This window comes from Oryza sativa, chromosome 12 (genome assembly GCF_034140825.1).
Source record: "Oryza sativa Japonica Group chromosome 12, ASM3414082v1".
Classification (NCBI taxonomy): Eukaryota; Viridiplantae; Streptophyta; class Magnoliopsida; order Poales; family Poaceae; genus Oryza; species Oryza sativa.
In genome coordinates, this window is record NC_089046.1 from 11,329,728 (window position 1) to 11,351,921 (window position 22,194).

Below are 22,194 nucleotides of genomic sequence, written 5' to 3' on the forward strand. Positions count from 1 at the left end.
GCACAAAAGTAATGTCTCTTTAGCAATGCATAGTTTCTAGGAGCCAAAATAATCTATATGCATTGCCTTTGCTGTTGTTACAAGGATATGTGCTAATACATGGTTATGCTTGGTAATAACGCTGCAATGTTGCAACGGATAAGTTCAGCTGGAACACTACTTTAATATACGTTTCTACCTTCTATAATTGCCATCTTTATTTTGCATTATATTTTTTTTTCAGTTATCATAATAATCAAATTAATTGTATGATATAATATTGGAATGTTTAAATCACATCAATAGGCAATGAACATCAACGCATCATTTCATTCATAAGTAGGAACGATATATTTTTTGGGAATACAATATAATCTTACAAAAATGCTTTTGCAAAATCAAATTAACATGTCCCACACCTGAATCGAATGCTCCACCAAGGTTGCTAGAGGCGTGTCACGAGTACCTTCGATAGAACCTGCCGAAATTAGTTTGGGGCTGTCCAGGCGAAGCATGACAACAAAACCCTGATTGCTGTGAAGGCGAAGGATTAGGGCGAACCACGTGGCAAAGCCCAGGACCTTCGCCCCCAAGCCAAATGTCTTCGCCCAGTCCAATGGTCTTAGGGCCCGAAGGGGTCAACTAGACAACGAAGGCCCACCTTGCGGCCCAAGAAGATGCCCAGGGTTAAATTTTCTGTAATTATCCTCATAAATGTCCCTATCGTAAGTGTATCTATGTAAATTCCCTTGTACCAAGTAAACCTAGGGTGCATGCGTTTGTACTAAGCCTATAAATAGACCCCAAGGGGCATTTATTGGGGGGATCCAAAAATTTCAATATTAATACATAATTTTTACATTTCCACAAAGAGTGAACCACATCCTTCGACGGACGCAGTTGTCATTCGACAATAGCTGGAACCGTCTGTGGGGAACCCAGACCAAAACCACTAATTATTCCTCCGTCAGTTTGATTACCTCAGTTGTTGGTAGTGGTCTTTTGTTGTTGAGGTTGTCCTTGAGGTAACGCGCGTAGGTGGGCACTTGCATTGTGTCCAACAATGGCACGATGATGTGGATTTTCTGGATCACCTAAACAAAACGAGCAAACTGCTCGTCCACCAATGGCTTCTTGTATCTTTGAGGGAATGGCAACAGCCTTGTGTCGCAGTACTCTTGCGGCAAGGTCTTCTCTGGCTGAACCTCTTCATTAACCGTGTTGTCAGATGGTGCTTCCCGAGTGTGGCTAGCTCCTGCAGGATTAGGATATGGCGGATCGCGAGTGGACTTACCTCCCCTCATCGTGATCGCCTTAACATTTTCAACAGAGGATTTGGGTTGCCCCAGAATCCTTCCAGATTCATTAGCAGGTACTAGAGCAGCTAATTGTGCCAACCGGGTTTCAATCATTTTATTAAAACTCAGCTGGTCTTGAAATGCAGAAGCGAAGCCATCTAGCTTAACATTTATATTTTCCAGGGTCTTGTCATTAGCAGCTAGCTTTTTGCTAAGAGCATCTGTAGTTTTGGTTTGCGCAAAAACAAGATCCTTCAAGGAAGGTTGGTTAGAGAAATTACCGTTATTGTTGCCTCCTTGGAAATATGGGCATGGCTGGTTCTACTATTGACCTCCTTGTGGTCGGAACCCGTTGTTGTTGTTGTTGCCCATATACATCGCCTCTTCATGGGTTTCTGAGTAGTCGTTCCTAGAATGACCCGTGCCGCCGCAGACTTCACACGTAAAGTGCGAGTCTCATGCCTTGACGGTGCCTTTAGGTCATTTCTCGTGGTCGTCCAAGCGTTTTATGATGAGGTCCAGTTTTGCAGCGAGCATCTCCGTCTCCTTGACGGTGTGCATTCTTCGCTGACGGGTCTAGAGTCGTTCCTCGCTCCAGCACATGTTGGAGACCTTCTTCTCTATGAGATCGACGGCTCCTCTGCCCGTCTTAGAGAAGAAGGCTCCTCCAGCTGCCGCGTCTAGGTGATCACGGGACGTGGGAGTGAGTCCATTATAGAAGTTCTGCAGGATCAGCCAGTCGTCCATCCCATGATGAGGACAGGCAGCCACATACTCCAGTAGTCGTTCCCACGCCTCGGGAATAGACTCGTCTCTTGTCTGCTGGAAACTTGAGATTCTCCCACGTAGGGCATTGGTTTTGCCCATTGGGAAGAACTTTGATAAGAATGCCGTTGAGCATTTGTCCCAGGTGTTGGTCGTAGCGAAGTTGGCATAAAACCACTGCTTCGCTTTCCCAAGGAGAGAAAACGGAAACAATCGGAGCCTGACGGCGTCAGGATTGACGCCCTTCATCGTGTACGTGCTGCAAATCTCCAGGAACTGTTGCAGGTTTGCATTGGCATCATCGTCTGGCTTGCTACAGAATGGGCTAGCCTGCGTCATCGTGATGAGGCTGGACTTCAGATCAAAGTCCATGTCTCCCATGTTGATTTGCGGCCCAGTGGCCATGTTGTCAACAGAGGGAGCAGCGGACTCGCTGAGGGTCATGTCAGCCATGGTTTTGAAGGTTGGTGGCACGGGAATGGCTGGTTTCTAGTAACAATCCGGCCCAGGTGGGGTTGGCCGAGGCCCAACAAATTAAGGTTGCCCGGACCCCAACAGTTCTTGGGCACATCCACTCGGGGAAAGGCCCAATCTCTCTAAAAGACTAGTCCAATAGGGGAAGGGTGACTCTCCCTTTAAGGTGGCTTCCTCCTCCCAAGCTAAGCAAGGTGGGATTATTCAGAGGCTCACACGGTCGCCGCCCGACTTTTGCGTCTTTGCCATCGGGTAATAGTGGAGGATGTCCTCATCAGTTTCTTTGTCGGGAGAGTTTTCTGTGGAGCAACGACCCGCGGCTTGACGCTCCAAAAGAAAACTTCTGGATTTTCCTTGAAACTTTCCGGCAAGTTGAAATCAGTCATACACTACCCTGTTTCCACAATAAAAGTGAAAACAACCAAGGTTAGCATGCAAAGCACAATGATTATACAGAGGTTAATATAAAGTATTAGTTATGTAATCTCTTTTATAAATCTTCTCCGGCAACGGCTTAAAAATGCTTATTGGTATTTCTTAACGACATTACTAGAAATATAATTCCCAGCAATGGCGCAGAAATACTCCTTGTATATTATGGTTACAGAGTTCATCCGCAAGCGCACGGATATACTATTGTAGTATTTCACCCGAGAGTATTCAAAGGGTATCGTATTTGTTTAATCCCGTGGGAAGATTATAATAGAGAGAACCATACTAATAATTTATATATTACTTGTGATAACCAAAGTCTAAACAGGGGTTAATGTAATCCAAAGGGTAGAGTGACACTAAGCAGAAGAATTAATACTCTCATACATAATTATCTAAACTAAGTGGAAAGAAAATAGAGAGAACCTATTCCTATATTTCTAGTGTTTGATGAAAACAAAACAACGAACACACAGAAATAAGGAAACCCTGTATTTTATTAATCACGATTCATTAACATGAATGTTACAAATACATGAGGGCTCCCGTAGGAGTTCGCCTTTTGCCTTCGCGAGGAATGCTTAATAGAAAGATATGCTGACTGGAGATTGCGTGCAGTCCGCTGATTCCCGGCGCCTAGCAATGAGACTACCGGTTAATTACATCCATAGGACGAGCCTACGGAACACCTCCGATTAAGCTGCGCTTTGTGATTGTCATCTTCAAAATTAATTACTCGCCGAAGGTTGAGGTTGGTGCAGATTTAATGGTGAATATAGTGAATGTGGAACAGGTGGCTTTATTTCGCCAAAACCCGATCACAATACACTACCAACACGTCGGTGTGCGGAGAGAATTTGGTGAAGCGGGTGACATTTGCCTCGTCGGTACCCAGTCATGTATCCCGGCCTTCATCAAACATAGATTTTATGGTTTCTTTTGCCTCGTCGGTGCCCAGCAACGGTGTATCCGGCTCCCGTCCATTTTAGACGTGTTAATAGTATAGTGACCTGGCCTTGTCGGCACTCGGCCATGATTTCGTCTAGCCTCATCGGTAATAGACAAATGAAATGAATGAATAGCAGTAGCCCTGTTAGCTTTAGCCAATACGTCGCCCGGCCTCGTCGGTCTCGGACGTAGCACAAATATTGATGAATCGGCCATTTCATCTCGTCGGTATTCAGCCACGATGACGACGTGTATTTTAAATCTGCACGCCTCGCCCTCATGGCTAGCGTTGTTTTATTGTGCGAATAATGCTTGTCTTCAGGAATTGTGAGAATTGCTCCCATCCATCCGATAGATTTTTGAGAGGGAAAGAATTGCTCCCGTACATGACATGCACAAGGCAATATGTGACTCATCTGACATGAATATAAATATGTATAGATCATGGTTGGTCTGATGCTAATAAGACTCAAACTCATCCTAAGTTTATACAAATAAATATCCACATCCAATATTTGATATTGATAATTTAGACGGTTCAACCCTCACGAGGGTCAGGCTCGCCTTGTATTTATTTGCGGCCCATATTAATCGCTTGACAAAATGACGTGTGCGTCTGCATGCGCCACTGGGGATACTTATATCCATGGCTACAATTCACAACGCATCCACGACATATTCACCAGTACTCCACTTTACTGTTTTACCGTCCAGGCTGCGCAACTGCACAACCCTACGGTGTATATTTGCTCCCTCTAGAAGATAATGCCGGGCTATGCATAATATCTGCACAGTACTACGACGCTGTTGTATTGTCGATGACAAATAGCTTGACGAAGAAATTATGTTGATGAAGCGCGGCTCGACGGAAGGCGAATGATTAATTTAGAGTTGCACCAGCGACGATGAAGCATACTCCTTGACGTTGACGATTACTTTGCCTTCTCCTGATTCCTCCCAAATATTTGTGTGGCTATAATATTCACCATCACCAGCACAGGCCTGCATCTTGGCGCAGCGCCTGGCGGCGGCGTGTACGCGTGTGCGCCCCTCGCGAGGAGGGCGATCAGGCCCTTTATATAGGCAGAGCAGCAGCAACGGCGCGGCCTCATCCTCGCGAGTTTTCAGCGTCGTCGACGTGTTGTAGATAATCAATCAACCACCTACTGTAGATAAGGAAATTAACAAATCGCCTGCATGCAGAAGCAATCACGACATTAAATAGCTAATGACAGTGGGCCCCATGAATATATCATATGTGTTTGTTTGCCATGATTTATCTCCTCGGCACAGATAAACCATGCACAACCATAGAGATAATCTTAAGATTAGGATAGCAAATGACAGTGGGCCACACATGTTGTTTGCCTTGGCTTATCACTTCGTTATTAGAGATAATGCCCAAATCAATCACAACAAACCAACCCAAGTACGTATAATGCTAGTACTAGCTGATTTTTCCATTTCACCAACTCATATCTCTTCAATGGTTGATTCGAGAAGCAACCCCTGATTGCCGAGTTTCTTATGACAATCCATCATGACCATCCAACCGGGGCTAAATACGGAGGAGTACCCTCCCCAGGAAAGTAACTTAGGACTATATACACGCGCGGAGGAATACCCGTACTGAGCTGTCACCATCAACGGCCCACCTCGCTTCCGCATCATATAACCCCAAATAATGATATCCAGTAATCTAAACACCACGCTTAAATTACCAAATACTACTCTAATATCATCGTCATGACATAGAGTCATCGTATGCACGTTCATTATACCCACACTATTGCATTTCCCAGTTTAGCTAGCATCATAATCAATATAACTCGGATATATAGTAAAGTTAGTATTCATATACTCGTAAAGTAATACAATACCAGAGTAGTATAAAGAAGAATATTCTAATAAAAGTACTAAGTCTTACAAAGGAAGGAAAACTACTAGAGCTATATTCGAACTCTTCCGAAGACTCTGAGGATTGAAGATTCTATTCTATTTCTATTCCACTGTACTCTAGAGACTATACTAAACTTGAGAAATGTATGAAGCTTCTTGCTTGAGGTGTGTGGAAGAAGTGAGAAGGTGAAGGTCTTATATAGCTTTCCAATGACGGTTGTGACGGTTGGAATGGTCGGATATACCCTCTAACTGTCATTGGGAGCTAATCCACACCGTCCACGCCAAGCCCTGCATCCAATGGTGATGTGGGGGGTTCGGTCGAACCCACTGGTTCAGCCGAACCATGGGCCGGCCCAACCAGCCCACATTTCGGCTAGTGGCCTCCTCGTGTTCTTCTCTTCCCAGACTTGTGAATTTTAGCCCAATTTGAGTATGCCACTTCTGAGTTCTTGCCCCACCTTCCTCTAAGTCCGATTCTCAACAGCGTCCGATTGATCGATCGTTTATTTTGCTGTCGATTCTCCTCCATTTATGTTTATTCTCTGCAAGAGGTTAGTAATCCTGGCACTAGTGGAATATTTCTTATTTTAACATGATATGCATTGCAAGTATAACTAGTTTTTATTTATTAAGGTAATATTGATGGGCGAAACTGATCGATAACGACCGTCAACAGTACCCATACCTTGCATCTGTACATTTGAGATATACAGCATAGTAGCAACTCCTGATCAACAACCAAGTTTAGATTTTTGTGAAGTCCTTTACTCGGGACAAGAAAAGGTTCAAGCTTGGGCGTTTTTGATTATGGTCGTTATCGATCAGTTGCGCCTGTCAATGTTACCAAAATAAAGGAGAACTAGTTGTGCTTGCAAAGCATATTTATATTAGAATAAGTGATATTCCACTAGCACTAGGATTCTAACATCTTAAATACAAAATAGGGGAGAATCGGCAGCAAAACGGACGATCAATCAATCGGACGCTGTCGAGAATCAGACTTGAAGACAAATTGGATGAGAACACCAAATTTACAAGAACCAACAAGCCCAAAATTCAGAAGTCTGCGGAGAGAAGCAAACAAGGAGGCCGCCTGCCAAAGTTTGGGCTGGTTGGGCCAGCCCAGGGTACGGCCGAACCCTGGGTTCGGCCGAACCAGCCGCAGCACTGATGGATCCAGGGTTTGGCTGGACGGTAGAGATCAACTCCCAATGACAGTTGGAGAGTATTACCGACCTTTCCAACCGTCATCACCAGCCTATAAAAGGCCTTCACCTCTTCCATTTCAACACACACCTCAAGCAAGAAGCTTCATACATTCTCTCAAGTTTAGTATAGTCTCTAGAGTATAGTGGAATAGAAATAGAATAGAATCTTCAGTCCTCAGAGTCTTCGGAAGAGTTCGGCTATGCCTCTAGTATCTTTTCCTTCTTTTGTAAGACTTGTACTATTTATAGAATATTCTTCTCAATATATTTACGGTACTTTCCTTCATTCTGATTATTCGAGTACCAACTTTATGAAATATTATTCGAGTTATAATTGTTTAGCTAACTTACTCGGGAGATGCAATGCTGTGGGTATAATGTTCATTTATATGATTACTCTATGTCATGATGATGATGGTAGAGCAGTATTTGGTAGCATAAGCGAGGTGCTTAGGCTATTGAATATCATTATTTAGAGTTATATGCTGCAGATATGTCGAGGTGGGCCGCTGATGGTGACAACTCAGTACGAGTATTCCTCCGCGCGTGTATATAATCCTAAGTTATTTTCCTAGGGAGGGTACTCCTCCATATTTAGCCCCGGTTGGATGGCCATGATGGATTGTCATAAGGAACTCGACAACCAGGGTGGTTTCTCGAAACACCAGGAGGGCATCGTAAGGGGGTATTGGCTATATAATTATATAGTAGATAATATTGACTAAAGTGTATGTATGTATATTAAAAGTATAGCAAATGACTCTTTTCTTATTCTTTCCACTTAGTCTAGAATTAATATGTATGAGAAAAGTGAATGCTTCTGCTTAGTGTCACCCTACCCTTTTGGATTATATTAACTCTTGTTTAGACTTTGATTATTACAAGTAACATATAAATATTAGCTTGGTTCTCTCCATAATAATCTTTCCAAAGGATTAAACAAATACGATACCCTTGGAATACTCTCGGGTGAAATGCTACAATGGTATATCCGTGCGCTTGCGGATGAAATCTGTAACCGTAATATACTAAGAGTGTTTCTGCGTCATTGCTGGAAATTATATTTTTGATAATGTCGTTAAGAATACCAACACGCGGTATCCTACAATTAAAACCGCGAAGTCATGATGTCACGTAACAAAATTTACCTTTTTTAGCTACGGAGTACGTGTGTAACGACTTGTCTTTAAGAGCTGCTATAGATAAAATTTGCCTTTTTTAGCTACGGAGTACGTGTGTAACGACTTGCTTTAAGAGCTGCTATAGATACATAATTAACTGACAGGTGTTGGCTGCCGGAATTGTTATAAAAATCTGTCGATAGATTTTTAACAAAATAATCTGTCAATTTTTAGACTACGGTTTAAGTTAAGATTAGTGCTAGGGTGCTAGAAAAATGCAACCGCGCGAGAGAGCTGGAGCCTGGAGGGAGGAATCGAGCGCGTGGACATCATGCGCTGCTGTTCCAAGCTACTTACCAACTGAGCTAGCAGGTATTGATGGTTTTGTTGCAAAGATATATTTATATTAAAATTACCGCCGTTACACTATATTTACAATGTAAATACACTATAATTAAAAATAAAACATTTATTTATTATGATGTAATTTTTTTATCTGGATTGTAACTTTTCTACTACTTGGTGTAATTTCTGTTGTTGTTAAGCCCAGTAGTTAACTAGTGTGTTTTTTTCTTCCTTTTTGCTAGCGTCAGATAAAGTTCCATGGTATTAGAGCAGGTACAATAGTAGGCTATTAGCCAGCTATAAACATATTTTAATAAGATAAAAAATAAGAGATAAGAGAAGCGGACTACAGATTTATAGTCAGCTGCAGCACGGACTCTAAGATGCAGTGTGTGTATGATAGGTGTGACCATATATTAATAGTATAGTAAGCAGCTGTTATATTGTGTGAATTGACTATTAGATTTAGCTATATATAAATTAAAGCTAGTAGTGAGCTATCCTATTAAACTTACTCTTAACACCCGTACTTGAATTTGATAGTTTTAATCTGAGGCGTACGTAGCTATTTGGTGGCTTGAAAATCTGAGTGATTTAGCAGCCAGCCAGTCACCCGTGCTTTGGATCAGCGAACGGCAGCCACTCTTTCCACATCCCCGGATCAACCAAGCGCTGCCTTCCAATGCCACCTGCGATTTGGTTATTTATAGACGTAATGGATTACCACACAGGTCCTCAAGCCACTGCTGCAGCGTGACTCTGCTCTAGCACCTCACCAAGCAGAAAGCTAGAGAGCTAGCAATGGCGCCCACCGTGATGGCCTCGTCGGCCACCTCCGTTGCTCCCTTCCAGGGGCTCAAATCCACCGCCGGGCTCCCCGTCAGCCGCCGCTCCAACAGCGCCGGCCTCGGCAGCGTCAGCAACGGTGGAAGGATCAGCTGTATGCAGGTATGAACAAGCCAACATAGGATCAGTACAAGCTTAATTGGTATCTTCATCCTCATCACACACACAGGAAATTAAAGAGAGCTCATCAACTTTAACCCATATGATTTCTCTGCGCAGGTGTGGCCGATTGAAGGCATCAAGAAGTTTGAGACCCTGTCGTACCTGCCACCGCTCACGGTCGAGGACCTCTTGAAGCAGATCGAGTACCTGCTCCGGTCCAAATGGGTGCCTTGCCTCGAGTTTAGTAAGGTCGGGTTCGTCTACCGTGAGAACCACAGGTCTCCTGGGTACTATGATGGCAGGTACTGGACCATGTGGAAGCTGCCTATGTTCGGATGCACTGATGCCACCCAGGTGCTCAAGGAGCTCGAGGAGGCCAAGAAGGCATATCCAGATGCATTTGTTCGCATCATCGGCTTCGACAACGTCAGGCAGGTGCAGTTGATTAGCTTCATCGCCTACAAGCCCCCGGGTTGCGAGGAGTCCGGCGGAAACTAAGCTAGTTGGCAAGCCAGCAAGCTCACTCGTGAGCTCTATACAGAGGAGACTCGATTGATCTATTCGGTTTTGGCAGCTTTGAACGTTCGAATCGGGCCACCTTGCATTGGTTTCCCCTTTCCCAGTTTGTTGCTTCAGTTTTTTTTTTTCATCTTGTTTGTGTCAACATCAGCTGTGTATGTATGTACATATGTATGTATCAACATAGGTTGAAGAGCATGCATATGTGAATGCTAGCACCAGGCTAATCATATGCACATACACATCGTAATAAATATATTGTACAAATCGTCAAAAACGATACTTATATGTAATACTATACTCAGACCAAACTTGATACCTCTGGTTTCCATTTCAATTATGTGTGGTAGGACATGCATAGCATTGTTGGGAATTACTTAATTCGTTTCCATGCAAACAGTTCAAAGATACACGCGCGCAAATACGGGCGCCCTCGTTCACATATGTAAATTATTATGTATACATATAACTCTAATCAGATAAAATTCAAAATGAACTGCGAGTCCAAGCTCGATCATCCTGAAATTGCCTCCTCTTCTACGATTCTATACGTAGCACTCATTTCTGAATTGAAACTTTTGTGAGCTTTGGCTTTTGATCCTCGGGTGTTCATCTATTGATGCATACATTCATTTGAACTATATTTAAGCCAAACTTATCTAACGCAGTTGAATTGTCGCCTTCTGTCATTTCAAGGAAATTTGTTGCTTTCTGAACCTTTGTGCTAAAGTTGGAATTTTAGTCCATTGTTTTGGCGTCCAAGATTTTTTTTCCCACATCATGACAATTTTTAATTTAAGAAACACGTTAAATAATAATTTTATAATATATCCTCATAGATCTATTTGCAAACATATAGACCCCACAAACAAATTATTTCTGTACCATTTGCAATTCCAAATTTGCCAACATTAGCTAATAGTAGTGTGTTGTTCTGATTTAGTTCAAAAATACCTGCTAACGATAATAAAATTTAAAAGGGTATTCCGTCGCAAACCTGAACTGTACCAATTTTGAATAATGTACTCCCTCCGTTTCAGAATGTAAGTCATTCTAGTATTTCTCATATTCATATTGATGTTAATAAATCTAGATAGATATATATGTCTAAGATTTATTAACATCAATATGAATGCGGAAAATACTAGAATGACTTACATTGTGAAATGGAGGAAGTACATAATAAATGATTAATTAATACTGAACAGAGAAACAAAAGTTGTCATCATCTTAATAGTCCTTTCTCAGTGTCCAACTGTTCAGGAGATAGGGTTATGATAATACTAGACCACATATGTCCAGTTTCAAAGGATAGGTTCATAAACTAGACCACAAGTGTCCCAACTACAGGATTAGATAGGAATCAACTTGTGATGCCTAGAAGACGTACGTAAATGACAAGGACGTAGGAAAACACACGGTTCATTCCATGTTTCTGGGTAGTGGACATATCATAGATACCAGCATAGGAAGTCACGCATTTGCACAACTATAACCATCCTAATTATACATTATATATATGAAAATATACTAATGATATTAGATGAACGAAAAATCTGTTTTCATTACTGTCGAGAAGTAATCCTCTCTAGCGGGTGGTCGTGAGACCCCTCTTTGTGAGTTCGGCCGGGGGAGATGGCGCGATGATCAAGAGACTTCCACTTGAGATCTAACTACTGGATCGTTCACGAGTATGCATGGAAGACCAAGGATTATACAGGTTCGGGCTGCTGGGAAGCGTAACACCCTACCCTGAGAGCCCGAGGGGTGTGACGTGGCACCCCGAGCCCCCTCAGCCACCTCAGCGCTATCCGAGGGGCGGGGGAAGGCGAGGCGCATGGCTACGTGACTAAACGGGAAGGATACTTCCCTTTACTGTGTGTACCCCCGGGCCTATATCACCGACAATTATAGTCACACTTTTGTGCAACCACAACCGCCATCTATATTTATATTATTTAGCTTGATTTATATGTTGTATATGATAACAAATCACCCACCATAATATATTGGGAACTTTAAATTCATATGATAATTTAAGTTTACATAACTTTATCATTATTTTTCACTGTCTTCACCGCTGCACCAGTCGCCGCCTTTTCACCACCTCCACTGTTACATGACCCTTATTCTCCCCTTAGTTTTCCATTGGTGTCTGTTTTATAGCTTAAGCACATAGATACATTTCATCCTGTATATTTCAACTAATACAATACATTAAATCATAAGTTTGAAAGTCATCCTCAAAACAGAGCAATTTGAATGGTATTTCCAAACATTGGTTCTGCTCTTTAAATACCAAGCAAATCAAACTGACTACTACCAGGCTAGAATAAGCCAATCAAATTGGTGTCACAGGCTGTTTGCTATGCTGATCTTTTCAGCTTGTATCCAAGCGTCAAACAGTTCTGAATGACCCAAAATCTGTTATGCCAGTAGAATATTACTCAGTCTTCCAAGTTAAGAGTCAAACAAAACAGGGAAATGAGAACAAAATTTCAACTATTGTACTTCTGTCCACCATGTATCCAAAATTTCAACTATCGTACATTCCTTTTCTCGAACAACAAATATGTGCCGATTGTAGCAAGTATTGTTCAGCATGACACTGATGTTGTCTGAAGATCTTGATTCATCTGAGATAAAGATCGAAGAAGTTCAGACTTAAAAACACCAGTACGTAATATACAATATATCTCAGATGAATCGTACGCAATGGCTATTAAGACTTTGTCCATGATTCAGTCTTCAACCAAGACCATTCCATGTATATATTTTCCAATACCAGTTTCAGTTATTAAAATCCATAGTTGTGGAAGAAACATTTAAATATGCACATTCCAACTACTCCCTCCGTTCCCTAATATAAGAGATTTTGACATTTTACTTGCACTGTTTGACCACTCGTCTTATTTAAAAAATGTGTGCAAATATCAAAAACGAAAAGTTGAGCTTAAAGTACTTTGGATAATAAAGTAAGTCACAAATAAAATAAATAATAATTCCAAAATTTTTTGAATAGGACGAGCGGTCAAATAGTGTAAGCAAAATATCAAAATCCCTTATATTAGGGGACAGAGGGAGTATTTAGAAGAGGAGGTGTATTCGCACTCATAAATTATTGATGTTAATGGGCTAACGACAGATCATTTTAATCAAGATTTCAAATTCAGAAACGGGCAGTACTACCATAAGTTTGAGGAAATTGTTCATTAGAAGGATTGATCACCTTACGGCATTGCATGCTACCTTACAGCATTGCATGCTATTCGCTGCAGTCATGTAGCAATTCACCAACACCGCCATCATCTTCACAGTTGCATGGGAGAGGTGGGGGGCATGTCTTGGGCAGCCAGAAAACATCTGTGAGAAGCAGTAATCCTTGGGCCTCTACTATAGCTATCAAGAAAGTGCAGAAGCAATGAACATGCTATGCATGGCCTGCCATACGTTCCTGATATCAGTTTTAAATTCCTTGGTAGATTGTACTTGATACATACTCTTAGTTTCCTTGGGCTAATGAGGCAATCTGATGACTCATTGTAGACAGTAAGCTAATGTGATTACAAATATACTGGTCAAGTGGTCATTATGAAAAAAGTTCATACTAAAAAATCAAATCATGGTCAACGTTTATATTAGTCAACCTGCATGTAGTATCTTCTACTTCGTCCCTTTCAGTTACAAGACATTTTGACTTTAGTCAAAGTCAAACTGTTTCAAGTTTAACTAAATTTATAGATAAATATAGTAATATTTATAATACTAAATTAGTTTAATCAAATCAATTATTGAATATGTATTTTCATAATTAATTTGTTTTGGGTTAAATATGTTACTACTTTTTTCTATAAACTTAATCAAAATTAAAGCAGTTTGATTTTGACCAAAGTCAAAACGTCTTATAACCTGAAACAGAGGGAGTACTAAATACCTCGATTTAACAGTTCTACCTTTTTTGTAAGAATAATATGACTAATTATTATACTTGTTGTCACATTTGCCATTTGAACTTTTGTTAAACATATCAAATGCCTAGGAATGCATCTCAGTATATCAAATTAGGTACATATACATGTATTGATATGATTTTTACTCAATGACAACTGTCCAGACATTATGTTTCTTAATAAGTAAATAAGAATCTGGTACCAATTTCATTAATTTACTTGGCAAATTATGTAGTAGCTTACAGTAACTGTTTGTCACAACATCTTCATCAGCACTGTAAATTTTTCTATGTAAAATCCATCTAATGGAGCAACTTTTTTGATTGATTATCGCAAAATGTTAAGAGCCATCATCAGAACATATGCAGTATAATATCCCTATTTAAATAGATTCTTGTGTCAATTTTGACAGTTTACCTTTGAATCAAGCTGTAGCGTTGATGTGCTGTATAATCGCACATCACTGAAAACGTGGTAGACATTAACAGCCGCTGGTTGTGGAGAGGAGCAAGAGGAAGGGGTCGTCGTTGCCGTGGCTGTCGGTTGAAATGCTGTGCAGTGACCAGATTTAGTTCTCCCAGACCTCTGAATGGCGGGATCCAGAGGTGCACGCCGACGGGGATGACGTCGGGGGGTGCACGAGAAGGATAGCTTGTTCCACCCCTAACCATCCATTTGGGGGGAGGGGGGGGGATAGGAAAAAAGTGGGGGAAGTAGAGACGCAGCGACACCGGAGAAAGAGGAGGCGACACTAGCTAGGGAGGAGGACGCGATGACAGGGGATGTGGAGGAAGCGGCGGTGTGGGTGTGGAGGAGGTGGTGAAGGCACGGTGAGCGCGCGCGGAGCAAGAGCGGCGTCTCAGCCTCCTGGCTTCTCCATTTAATTCGGAGAAAAAGAGGTATTTTTGTTCATGGAACATTGATAGAGAAAAAAGCCGACTATTGGATTTGAACCGATGACCCTCGCATTACAAATGCGATGCTCTAACCTCTGAGCTAAGTGGGCTTACATAACAGAAATAGTGTAACAAATAGAAATATGTATAGTATAGGAAATCCGTAAAATGTCATATCTTAATTATTAATCTTAGCTATTAACTAGTTCGAAATTGGAAGTTCTACTTAGAAAACAATACTAGAACTTCATAAAATAAAGTTAGATAGATTTTTTTGAACTTTCTTTTTTCTCTAATTCGCAAATCTATTTTTCTAATAGAATCTATTCCAATTTCTATATTGAATTTGATTTTAGATATTTTTAATTTGATATGGCTCGGACGAATAATCTAATACATGGAAAAGAATAAATAATATATATACGAAAACATAATAAAGAGAACATGCGAATTTCTTGTATTTTCAGTCCATCATTATAGACATTTTTTGAGATATTTTGTTTTTTTTGTTATTTGCTAATAATTTAATGATTAATATTTCACTAAGGAGAACATAGAATCATAGCAAATGAAATTGCTAATTCTGATTAGCAAAAAAAAAGAATGAATATCAAGCGTTATAGTATGATTTTGAATACTCTAAAAAAGGAACGCGGTAGGTGGGGGAGAGAAAAACCTTGGGATATATTGATTCGCATTGAATTGCAAATACATCAACGATAGAATCAATTCAATGCTGAATTGCAATAAGCGGAGTCTCACAACTAGAGACGAACCGCTAGACTACATAGAGTAATGAATCCAACGATTCAAAAAAAACTAACAGATGGAGGAAATTGCACAAGAAATCCTGGTCTCAAAGAAAAAGAAAATGGGGATATGGCGAAATCGGTAGACGCTACGGACTTGATTGTATTGAGCCTTGGTATGGAAACCTGCTAAGTGGCAATTTCCAAATTCAGAGAAACCCTGGAATTAAAAAAGGGGCAATCCTGAGCCAATCCATGTTTTGAGAAAACAAGTGGTTCTCGAACTAGAACCCAAAGGAAAAGGATAGGTGCAGAGACTCAATGGAAGCTGTTCTAACGAATCGAGTTAATTACGTTGTGTTGCTAGCGGAACTCCCTTCTAAATTAGGGAAAGAAGGGCTTTCGAAATCTAATACACACGTATAGATACTGGCATAGCAAATGATTAATCACAGAACTCATATCATAATATAGGTTCTTTAATTCTTTTTTAAAATGAAAATAGGAATGATTATGAAATAGAAAATTCATAATTTTTTTAGAATTGTTGTGAATCCATTCCAATCGAATATTGAGTAATCAAATCCTTCAATTCATAGTTTTCGAAATCTTTTTAAAAGTGGATTAATCGGACGAGGATAAAGAGAGAGTCCCATTCTACATGTCAATACTGACAACAATGAAATTTCTAGTAAAAGGAAAATCCGTCGACTTTCTAAGTCGTGAGGGTTCAAGTCCCTCTATCCCCAAACCCTCTTTTATTCCCTAACTCTAGTATTTATCCTGTTTTTTTTATTAATAGGTTTAAGATTCAATGGAATACATTTCTTTTTTATTATAGTATCGGCAAGGAATGTCGATTATTAACTCGATATTTAAATATTATTAAATAGGCTTTCTTTGTACAATGCATAGGACTGACCCCTCCCCATTTCCAAATTTTGGATATTGACATAGATACAAATACTCTACTAGGATGATGCACAAGAAAAGGTCAGGATAGCTCAGTTGGTAGAGCAGAGGACTGAAAATCCTCGTGTCACCAGTTCAAATCTGGTTCCTGGCACAGAAAAAAGGGATCTTCCGAATAGGTATTGATACAAATACCTCGAGATGGGTTGGGATACATATTCGTTAATAATATAGATAGAGTATGATTTTTTCATCTAAGTAGATAAATCTCTAAATAGAGGCACTTCTTTTTCTGCATTTTTGCATTTCTTAATTTTCTATTCCGCTATTCCGACAAATATTTTTTTATTCTTGCTTATCTTATCTTACTTTCCTAGTTGTTCTAAGTGATGCACGTGGTACAAAGTTCGTGGTAGGGAACTTCTTTGAGTCATCATATTTTTCTGTTCATACGAAGGAAATGAATATGTGATTTTCCAACGAAATGAAGCCCTTTTTTGCTTAGTCTATCTGAACCTTTTGTATAATTGGAATTAATTAGAATGTAATAGGTATTCTGTTTCATCTAGGAACAGAGCGTAAAAATATTCCTTGACTTGCATAAAATCTGGAGTTGTGTTGTATAAGTGAGCATGAATTTCTTATCATTCAATGAGCATCTTGTATTTCATAGAAATTGGGGGTTATATAGTCCTTACGTAAGGGCCAGCCTATCCAACTTTCAGGCATTAGGATACGTTTAAGGCGTGGATGATTATCATAAGAGATTCCCACCATATCAAAAGATTCGCGTTCTTGAAAATCGGAACTTCTCCAAATCCAGAAGACAGATGGGATTCTAGGATTATCCTTTTGGGCAAAGACTTTTATGCATACTTCTTCTGGGTTATCTATACCATACTGTATTCTCGTAAGATGATACACGCTAGCTAAAGATCCACCGGGTGCAACGTCATAAGCACATTGGGAACGTAAATAATTGTAACCATATACATATAAAATGACAGCAATGGAATCCCAATCCTCTGCTTTTATTTGCAAAGTCTCTATTCCTCGATGATCGAAGCCCAAAGATCTATGAACCACCTCATGTTTGACTAGCCAATTAGATAACCAACCCTGCTGCATTATCTTGATCTCTCCTCCTTTGTATAAATATTTCGCAGTTCGAATGCAAGTTTGAAATATTGCCCTGCTCTTTCTTTTTCGGCACAAAGAGCTCCTCCTAATTCACTAATTTGTAGGAAGATACTGGACTTTTGGATTTGAAAAAAGTTTCAGAAGATATGTCTAAAGTAGATGGTGATTGATAGAGCAATTCTTGCTCATAAGTTCCAGTATTAGTACTGCGCCGAACATAAAGCTTGTGGCTGGTAGTAAAACATCGATTTTTCTTTTGAGATAGAGTTCGATCCTCAACTATTTCTCGCGATATCTTCTTACGAAGTTTTGTTAGGGCATCTATAACAGCCTCTGGTTTAGGTGGGCAACTCGGCAAGTAGACGTCCACAGGAATTAACTTATCAACTCCCCGAACAGTACTATAGGAATCCGTACTGAACATTCCACCAGTAATAGTACAAGCTCCCATAGCAATGACGTATTTTGGTTCAGGCATTTGCTCATATAATCTCACTAAAGAGGGAGCCATTTTCATTGTTACTGTACCGGCTGTTAAAATTAGGTCCGCTTGCCTAGGACTTGATCTTGGTACCAATCCATAACGATCAAAGTCGAATCGTGAGCCTATTAATGAAGCAAATTCAATGAAACAACAACTGGTACCATATAGAAGGGGCCATAAACTAGAGAGTCTTGACCAATTTGAAAGATCTTTTAGTGTAGTTGAAATAACGGAATTGGAACTTGTTTGGTCAAGTAGGGGAAACTCAATCAAACTCATAACTGTCTTAATGGAATCTTTTCCTTCTTTTTTTTGTCTGAATATTCAGTTAAGACCATTCCAAGGCTCCTTTTCGCCATGCATAAACTAAACCAACAACTAGGATAAGCACGAAAATGAAAGCTTCGATAAAAACGGATATACCCAATACGTCGAAACTCATTGCCCAAGGGTAGAGAAAGACCGTTTCCACATCAAAAACAACAAAAACTAGCGCAAACATGTAATAGCGTATTCGGAATTGTAACCAAGCCCCCCCCATGGGTTCTATACCCGATTCATAACTAGAAAGCTTCTCTGGTCCTTCACGAACCGGAGCTAAAAGTGCTGAAATCCAAAATGCTAAAATAGGAATAAGGCTTGCTATTATTAGAAATGCCCAAAAAATATCATATTCGTGAAGCAGAAACATAAATGTACTCCCATTAATGTGGAATAGGCGGAACTGAATTAGTCAATTCAAGTCAGCATTGTCAATTTATACAGAATTTCTCTCTTTTCCTCGGTGAAACAAGGATCGGTTTTTCTCAAACCAAAGGGCTTAGTTTAGCCTTTGTTTCCTCTTTGCCACGTCTTCTTTAAAGATTCATCCAATGGAATCCCGACTCCCTTTCTTTTTTATTTCCTTTCTATTTAGGTATGGTGGAGACATAATTCTTATAGAAACAAAACTCTCTCGCTTCACGTTGTCTCATTTTCTCTAGAATCTCTAGAAAAAGGAATAAAAACGAAAATACTACGAATTAGAGCCTAATTAAGATAGGATGACTAATGTATGCAGCCTAATGAGGAGTAATTCTATAAAAATAAAGAACTCTATTTCAGAACGTAGATTGATTTAGATTTAGGTAATCTATAGATATAGATAAGCAAAGTAATATACTTCAAACAAAGTAGGAATTTGCAAGATGGAGAACATCTTGCAGTTGATTTGATAGAAATTCATTTTTCTTTTCCTGTCTCTATAATTTTCGATGAATGAGCCTCTGGTAATCCTTTTCTCTCTATTTTATGGCGCAGGCGCCTGTCCAGTCTATAAACAAGTACTAATAGGGAAATGAAAACTATACTAAAGGAAACGTAGGATATCTCTCCTAAAATCTAAAAAAGGACATATTAGGGCTATACGGATTCGAACCGTAGACCTTCTCGGTAAAACAGATCAAACGGATTATTATCGAAATGATTCGAACTGTTTCAAAGACCCAACATGCATTTTTTTGCATTGGGCTCTTTTATCAACTGATAGAAAGATCAGTTAGTCCACCATAGTTTTTCTTTACGGAAAGATAATGAGATGGCTCCCTGCGCTCTGATTGATTATTTGTATTATGATCTATCTAAGAGCAATACCAAAGTGTTTCAAAGGAGGATTACCTTGACTTAGGTCTGCCTCCGGCCTAAATTAAATCAACCTAAGTGAAATAGAGTCTCTATCGTTCCGCTACAAGAGTTGACTATGAGACTTCATACACCTTAAAGTTCATAGAACGAAAAGAATTTTTTTGGAGGCCCTTATCCTCATTAAGCCTAGCATTTAGTGGGCTGGATATTTACCTTATCAACTAGCAAATCAATAAAGGTTCTATTTGTTTAGGCACCTGGATTGGTACCTGAATCGGACTGAACCAACTATTTGTCAGGCGACTGTTCTCCTATTCTCTCGAATCCATGAAGTAAGACATTGATTTTGCAAGAAGATCCACTATGTTCATTGCATAATAAGCTCCCATGAAAAGCATTGGCGCACGTGTAAACGAGTTGCTCTACCGAACTGAGCTATAGCCCTTGTCAGAGATATCTTAATATATAGAGAATTTCTTGTCAAGATGAATATTCTCTAATAGTAGAGGATATCCTTTGATCTGTTTACTATAATAACATACCAATAACTAAGCGGTATTTGCTTATAAAAAGGATTCGATCTATAATCAATCGAAGTAAAGGGTCTTCCTTTGTGGTGATAAATTGCCTACTTAACTCAGTGGTTAGAGTATTGCTTTCATATGGCGGGAGTCATTGGTTCAAATCCAATAGTAGGTAGGTAGATAGAAAAATTACTAGATAGCATTGGCCCTACTTCGCTTCGCTATCTAATAATTTTTTCTACCCCTCTTCCCTTTTTCTTTGTATCAACTAAACCGTTGGGTTGTCTTCAATTAGATGGGGGAATCCAATTAACAGCCTCGACTCGTATCCTAGCTCGTCTGAGAGCTACCTTCGCTTCAACCAATTCTTTCGTACCCTCAGCTCTACTCACGTTAGCTTCGGCTATTTCAAGTGCCTGTTGAGCTTCTTCCGGATCAATGTCACTACCCAGTTCCGCATCATTTCCTAAAATGATGATCTCATTATTAACTATTCTGGCAAAACTGCTCCACAGAACCGCCGTTAACCATTTATCGTTGAGGAGGCGTATTCTCAAGGGACCCATATCTACAGCTGTGTTAATGGGGGCGTGGTTTGGTAATACGCCAATTTGGCCACTATTAGTAGATAAAATGATTTCTTTCACTTCACAATTCCAAATAATTCGCTTAGGAGTCAGTACATAAAGATTTAATTTCATTTCTTCAATTTGTTCTCCTCTTCTAAGTTTATAGCTTTCGTGCTAGCTTCATCGATGTTACCCACCAAATAAAAAGCCTGTTCGGGTAGGCCGTCTAATTCTCCGGAAAGGATTAGTTGAAATCCCCTAATAGTTTCTGCAAGACCAACATACTTTCCCGGAGAACCGGTAAAAACTTCTGCCACAAAAAACGGTTGTGATAAGAAGCGCTCAATTTTTCGTGCTCTTGCTACAGTTAAACGATCCTCCTCCGATAATTCATCCAACCCAAGAATTGCGATAATGTCCTGAAGTTCTTTGTCAATGGCTCTAAGTAAGAAAAGCTTTATCAGATTCTATTTTCCGAAGTTGCACCTACAACTATTCATTGAAAAGAATCCTACTCTTATGGGTAAATGCTCAATATCCAAGTGGGCTTACAAATTTGATCATGATCAATTGCTTTGTGGATTGTCTCGCGTCTCTTGATTAGTTGGTATTTATCCCCCCCAATATTGCAAGTTTCTTACGTCCAAACAAAGTATTTACTTGTTACTAATAAAAAATCAAAAAGTTTAGACTACGTTCTTCCTTAGATCCCTTCTTTTACTCCGATAGTATTGCATATCGCAATCGATGCAAAGAAAATGAATGCATTTCCATACTATAATAAAAAGTAAGTGTAATAAATAGAGAATTGGATCATGTCACATGACTTATTCCACTCCTGCCATCTCGGAGTCCAGGGAAGCGCACAGATAGAGCAAGGAAGAGAAGGGGGGAAAAATGAAAAGAAAAATATGGGATGTGGAAGGATCCCATTGTGAAAAGATGTTTTCGGAAGGATCGCGGGGAGGTTTCACCGTTTGAGAGATCCAACAGCTCGCATTGTCTGGTGTAGAAATCAGACGGCCCATAATTTCTTGAAGACGTGGGTTTATTGAGTTTTACTTTTCACTTAGTTAGATAGGCATTCATTAGCTAGCCACTCTTAGCACCTAAGAGCAGTCCTACTATTAGCCAGCTATAGATATATTTTAACGAGCTAAAAGATGAGAGAGAAGAATAGTGGGTTACAGATCTGTAGCCAGCTGCAGCACGGACTCCAAGACGCAGTGTGTGTATGACAGGTGGGACCATATATCAATAGTATAGTAAGCAACTATTGTATGAATTGGCTATTAGATTGGCTATAGATGAATTAGAGCTAGTAGTTGGTTATACTATTAAATTTGCTCTAAGAGGCATCATGTCTGAGGTTTTGTTTGAAATTCAGGATATGGAAAACGTAGGAACA

At 39.9% G+C, this 22,194-nt stretch overlaps 1 protein-coding gene and 3 non-coding genes across 4 annotated transcripts; 3 read left to right on the forward strand and 1 right to left on the reverse strand.

Moving 5' to 3' along the window:
- The first annotated feature begins 2,022 nt into the window (after positions 1 to 2,022).
- LOC112937512 (small nucleolar RNA R71) lies at positions 2,023 to 2,129 on the forward strand. Its single transcript, XR_003240177.1, has one exon. It is a non-coding gene; the product is annotated as a small nucleolar RNA R71 (small nucleolar RNA).
- Positions 2,130 to 8,976: 6,847 nt separating this feature from the next.
- Positions 8,977 to 10,257, forward strand: LOC4352016 (ribulose bisphosphate carboxylase small subunit, chloroplastic 2-like). Its single transcript, XM_015763923.2, has 2 exons — positions 8,977 to 9,420; positions 9,538 to 10,257. Exons 1-2 carry the CDS (start codon positions 9,274 to 9,276, stop codon positions 9,916 to 9,918), a joined length of 528 nt encoding a protein of 175 aa, XP_015619409.1. The 5' UTR covers positions 8,977 to 9,273; the 3' UTR covers positions 9,919 to 10,257.
- Positions 10,258 to 14,822: 4,565 nt separating this feature from the next.
- TRNAT-UGU (transfer RNA threonine (anticodon UGU)) lies at positions 14,823 to 14,895 on the reverse strand. Its single transcript has one exon. It is a non-coding gene; the product is annotated as a tRNA-Thr (tRNA).
- A 1,632-nt stretch (positions 14,896 to 16,527) lies between these two features.
- TRNAF-GAA (transfer RNA phenylalanine (anticodon GAA)) lies at positions 16,528 to 16,600 on the forward strand. The gene has a single exon. It is a non-coding gene; the product is annotated as a tRNA-Phe (tRNA).
- The last annotated feature ends 5,594 nt before the right edge of the window (positions 16,601 to 22,194 follow it).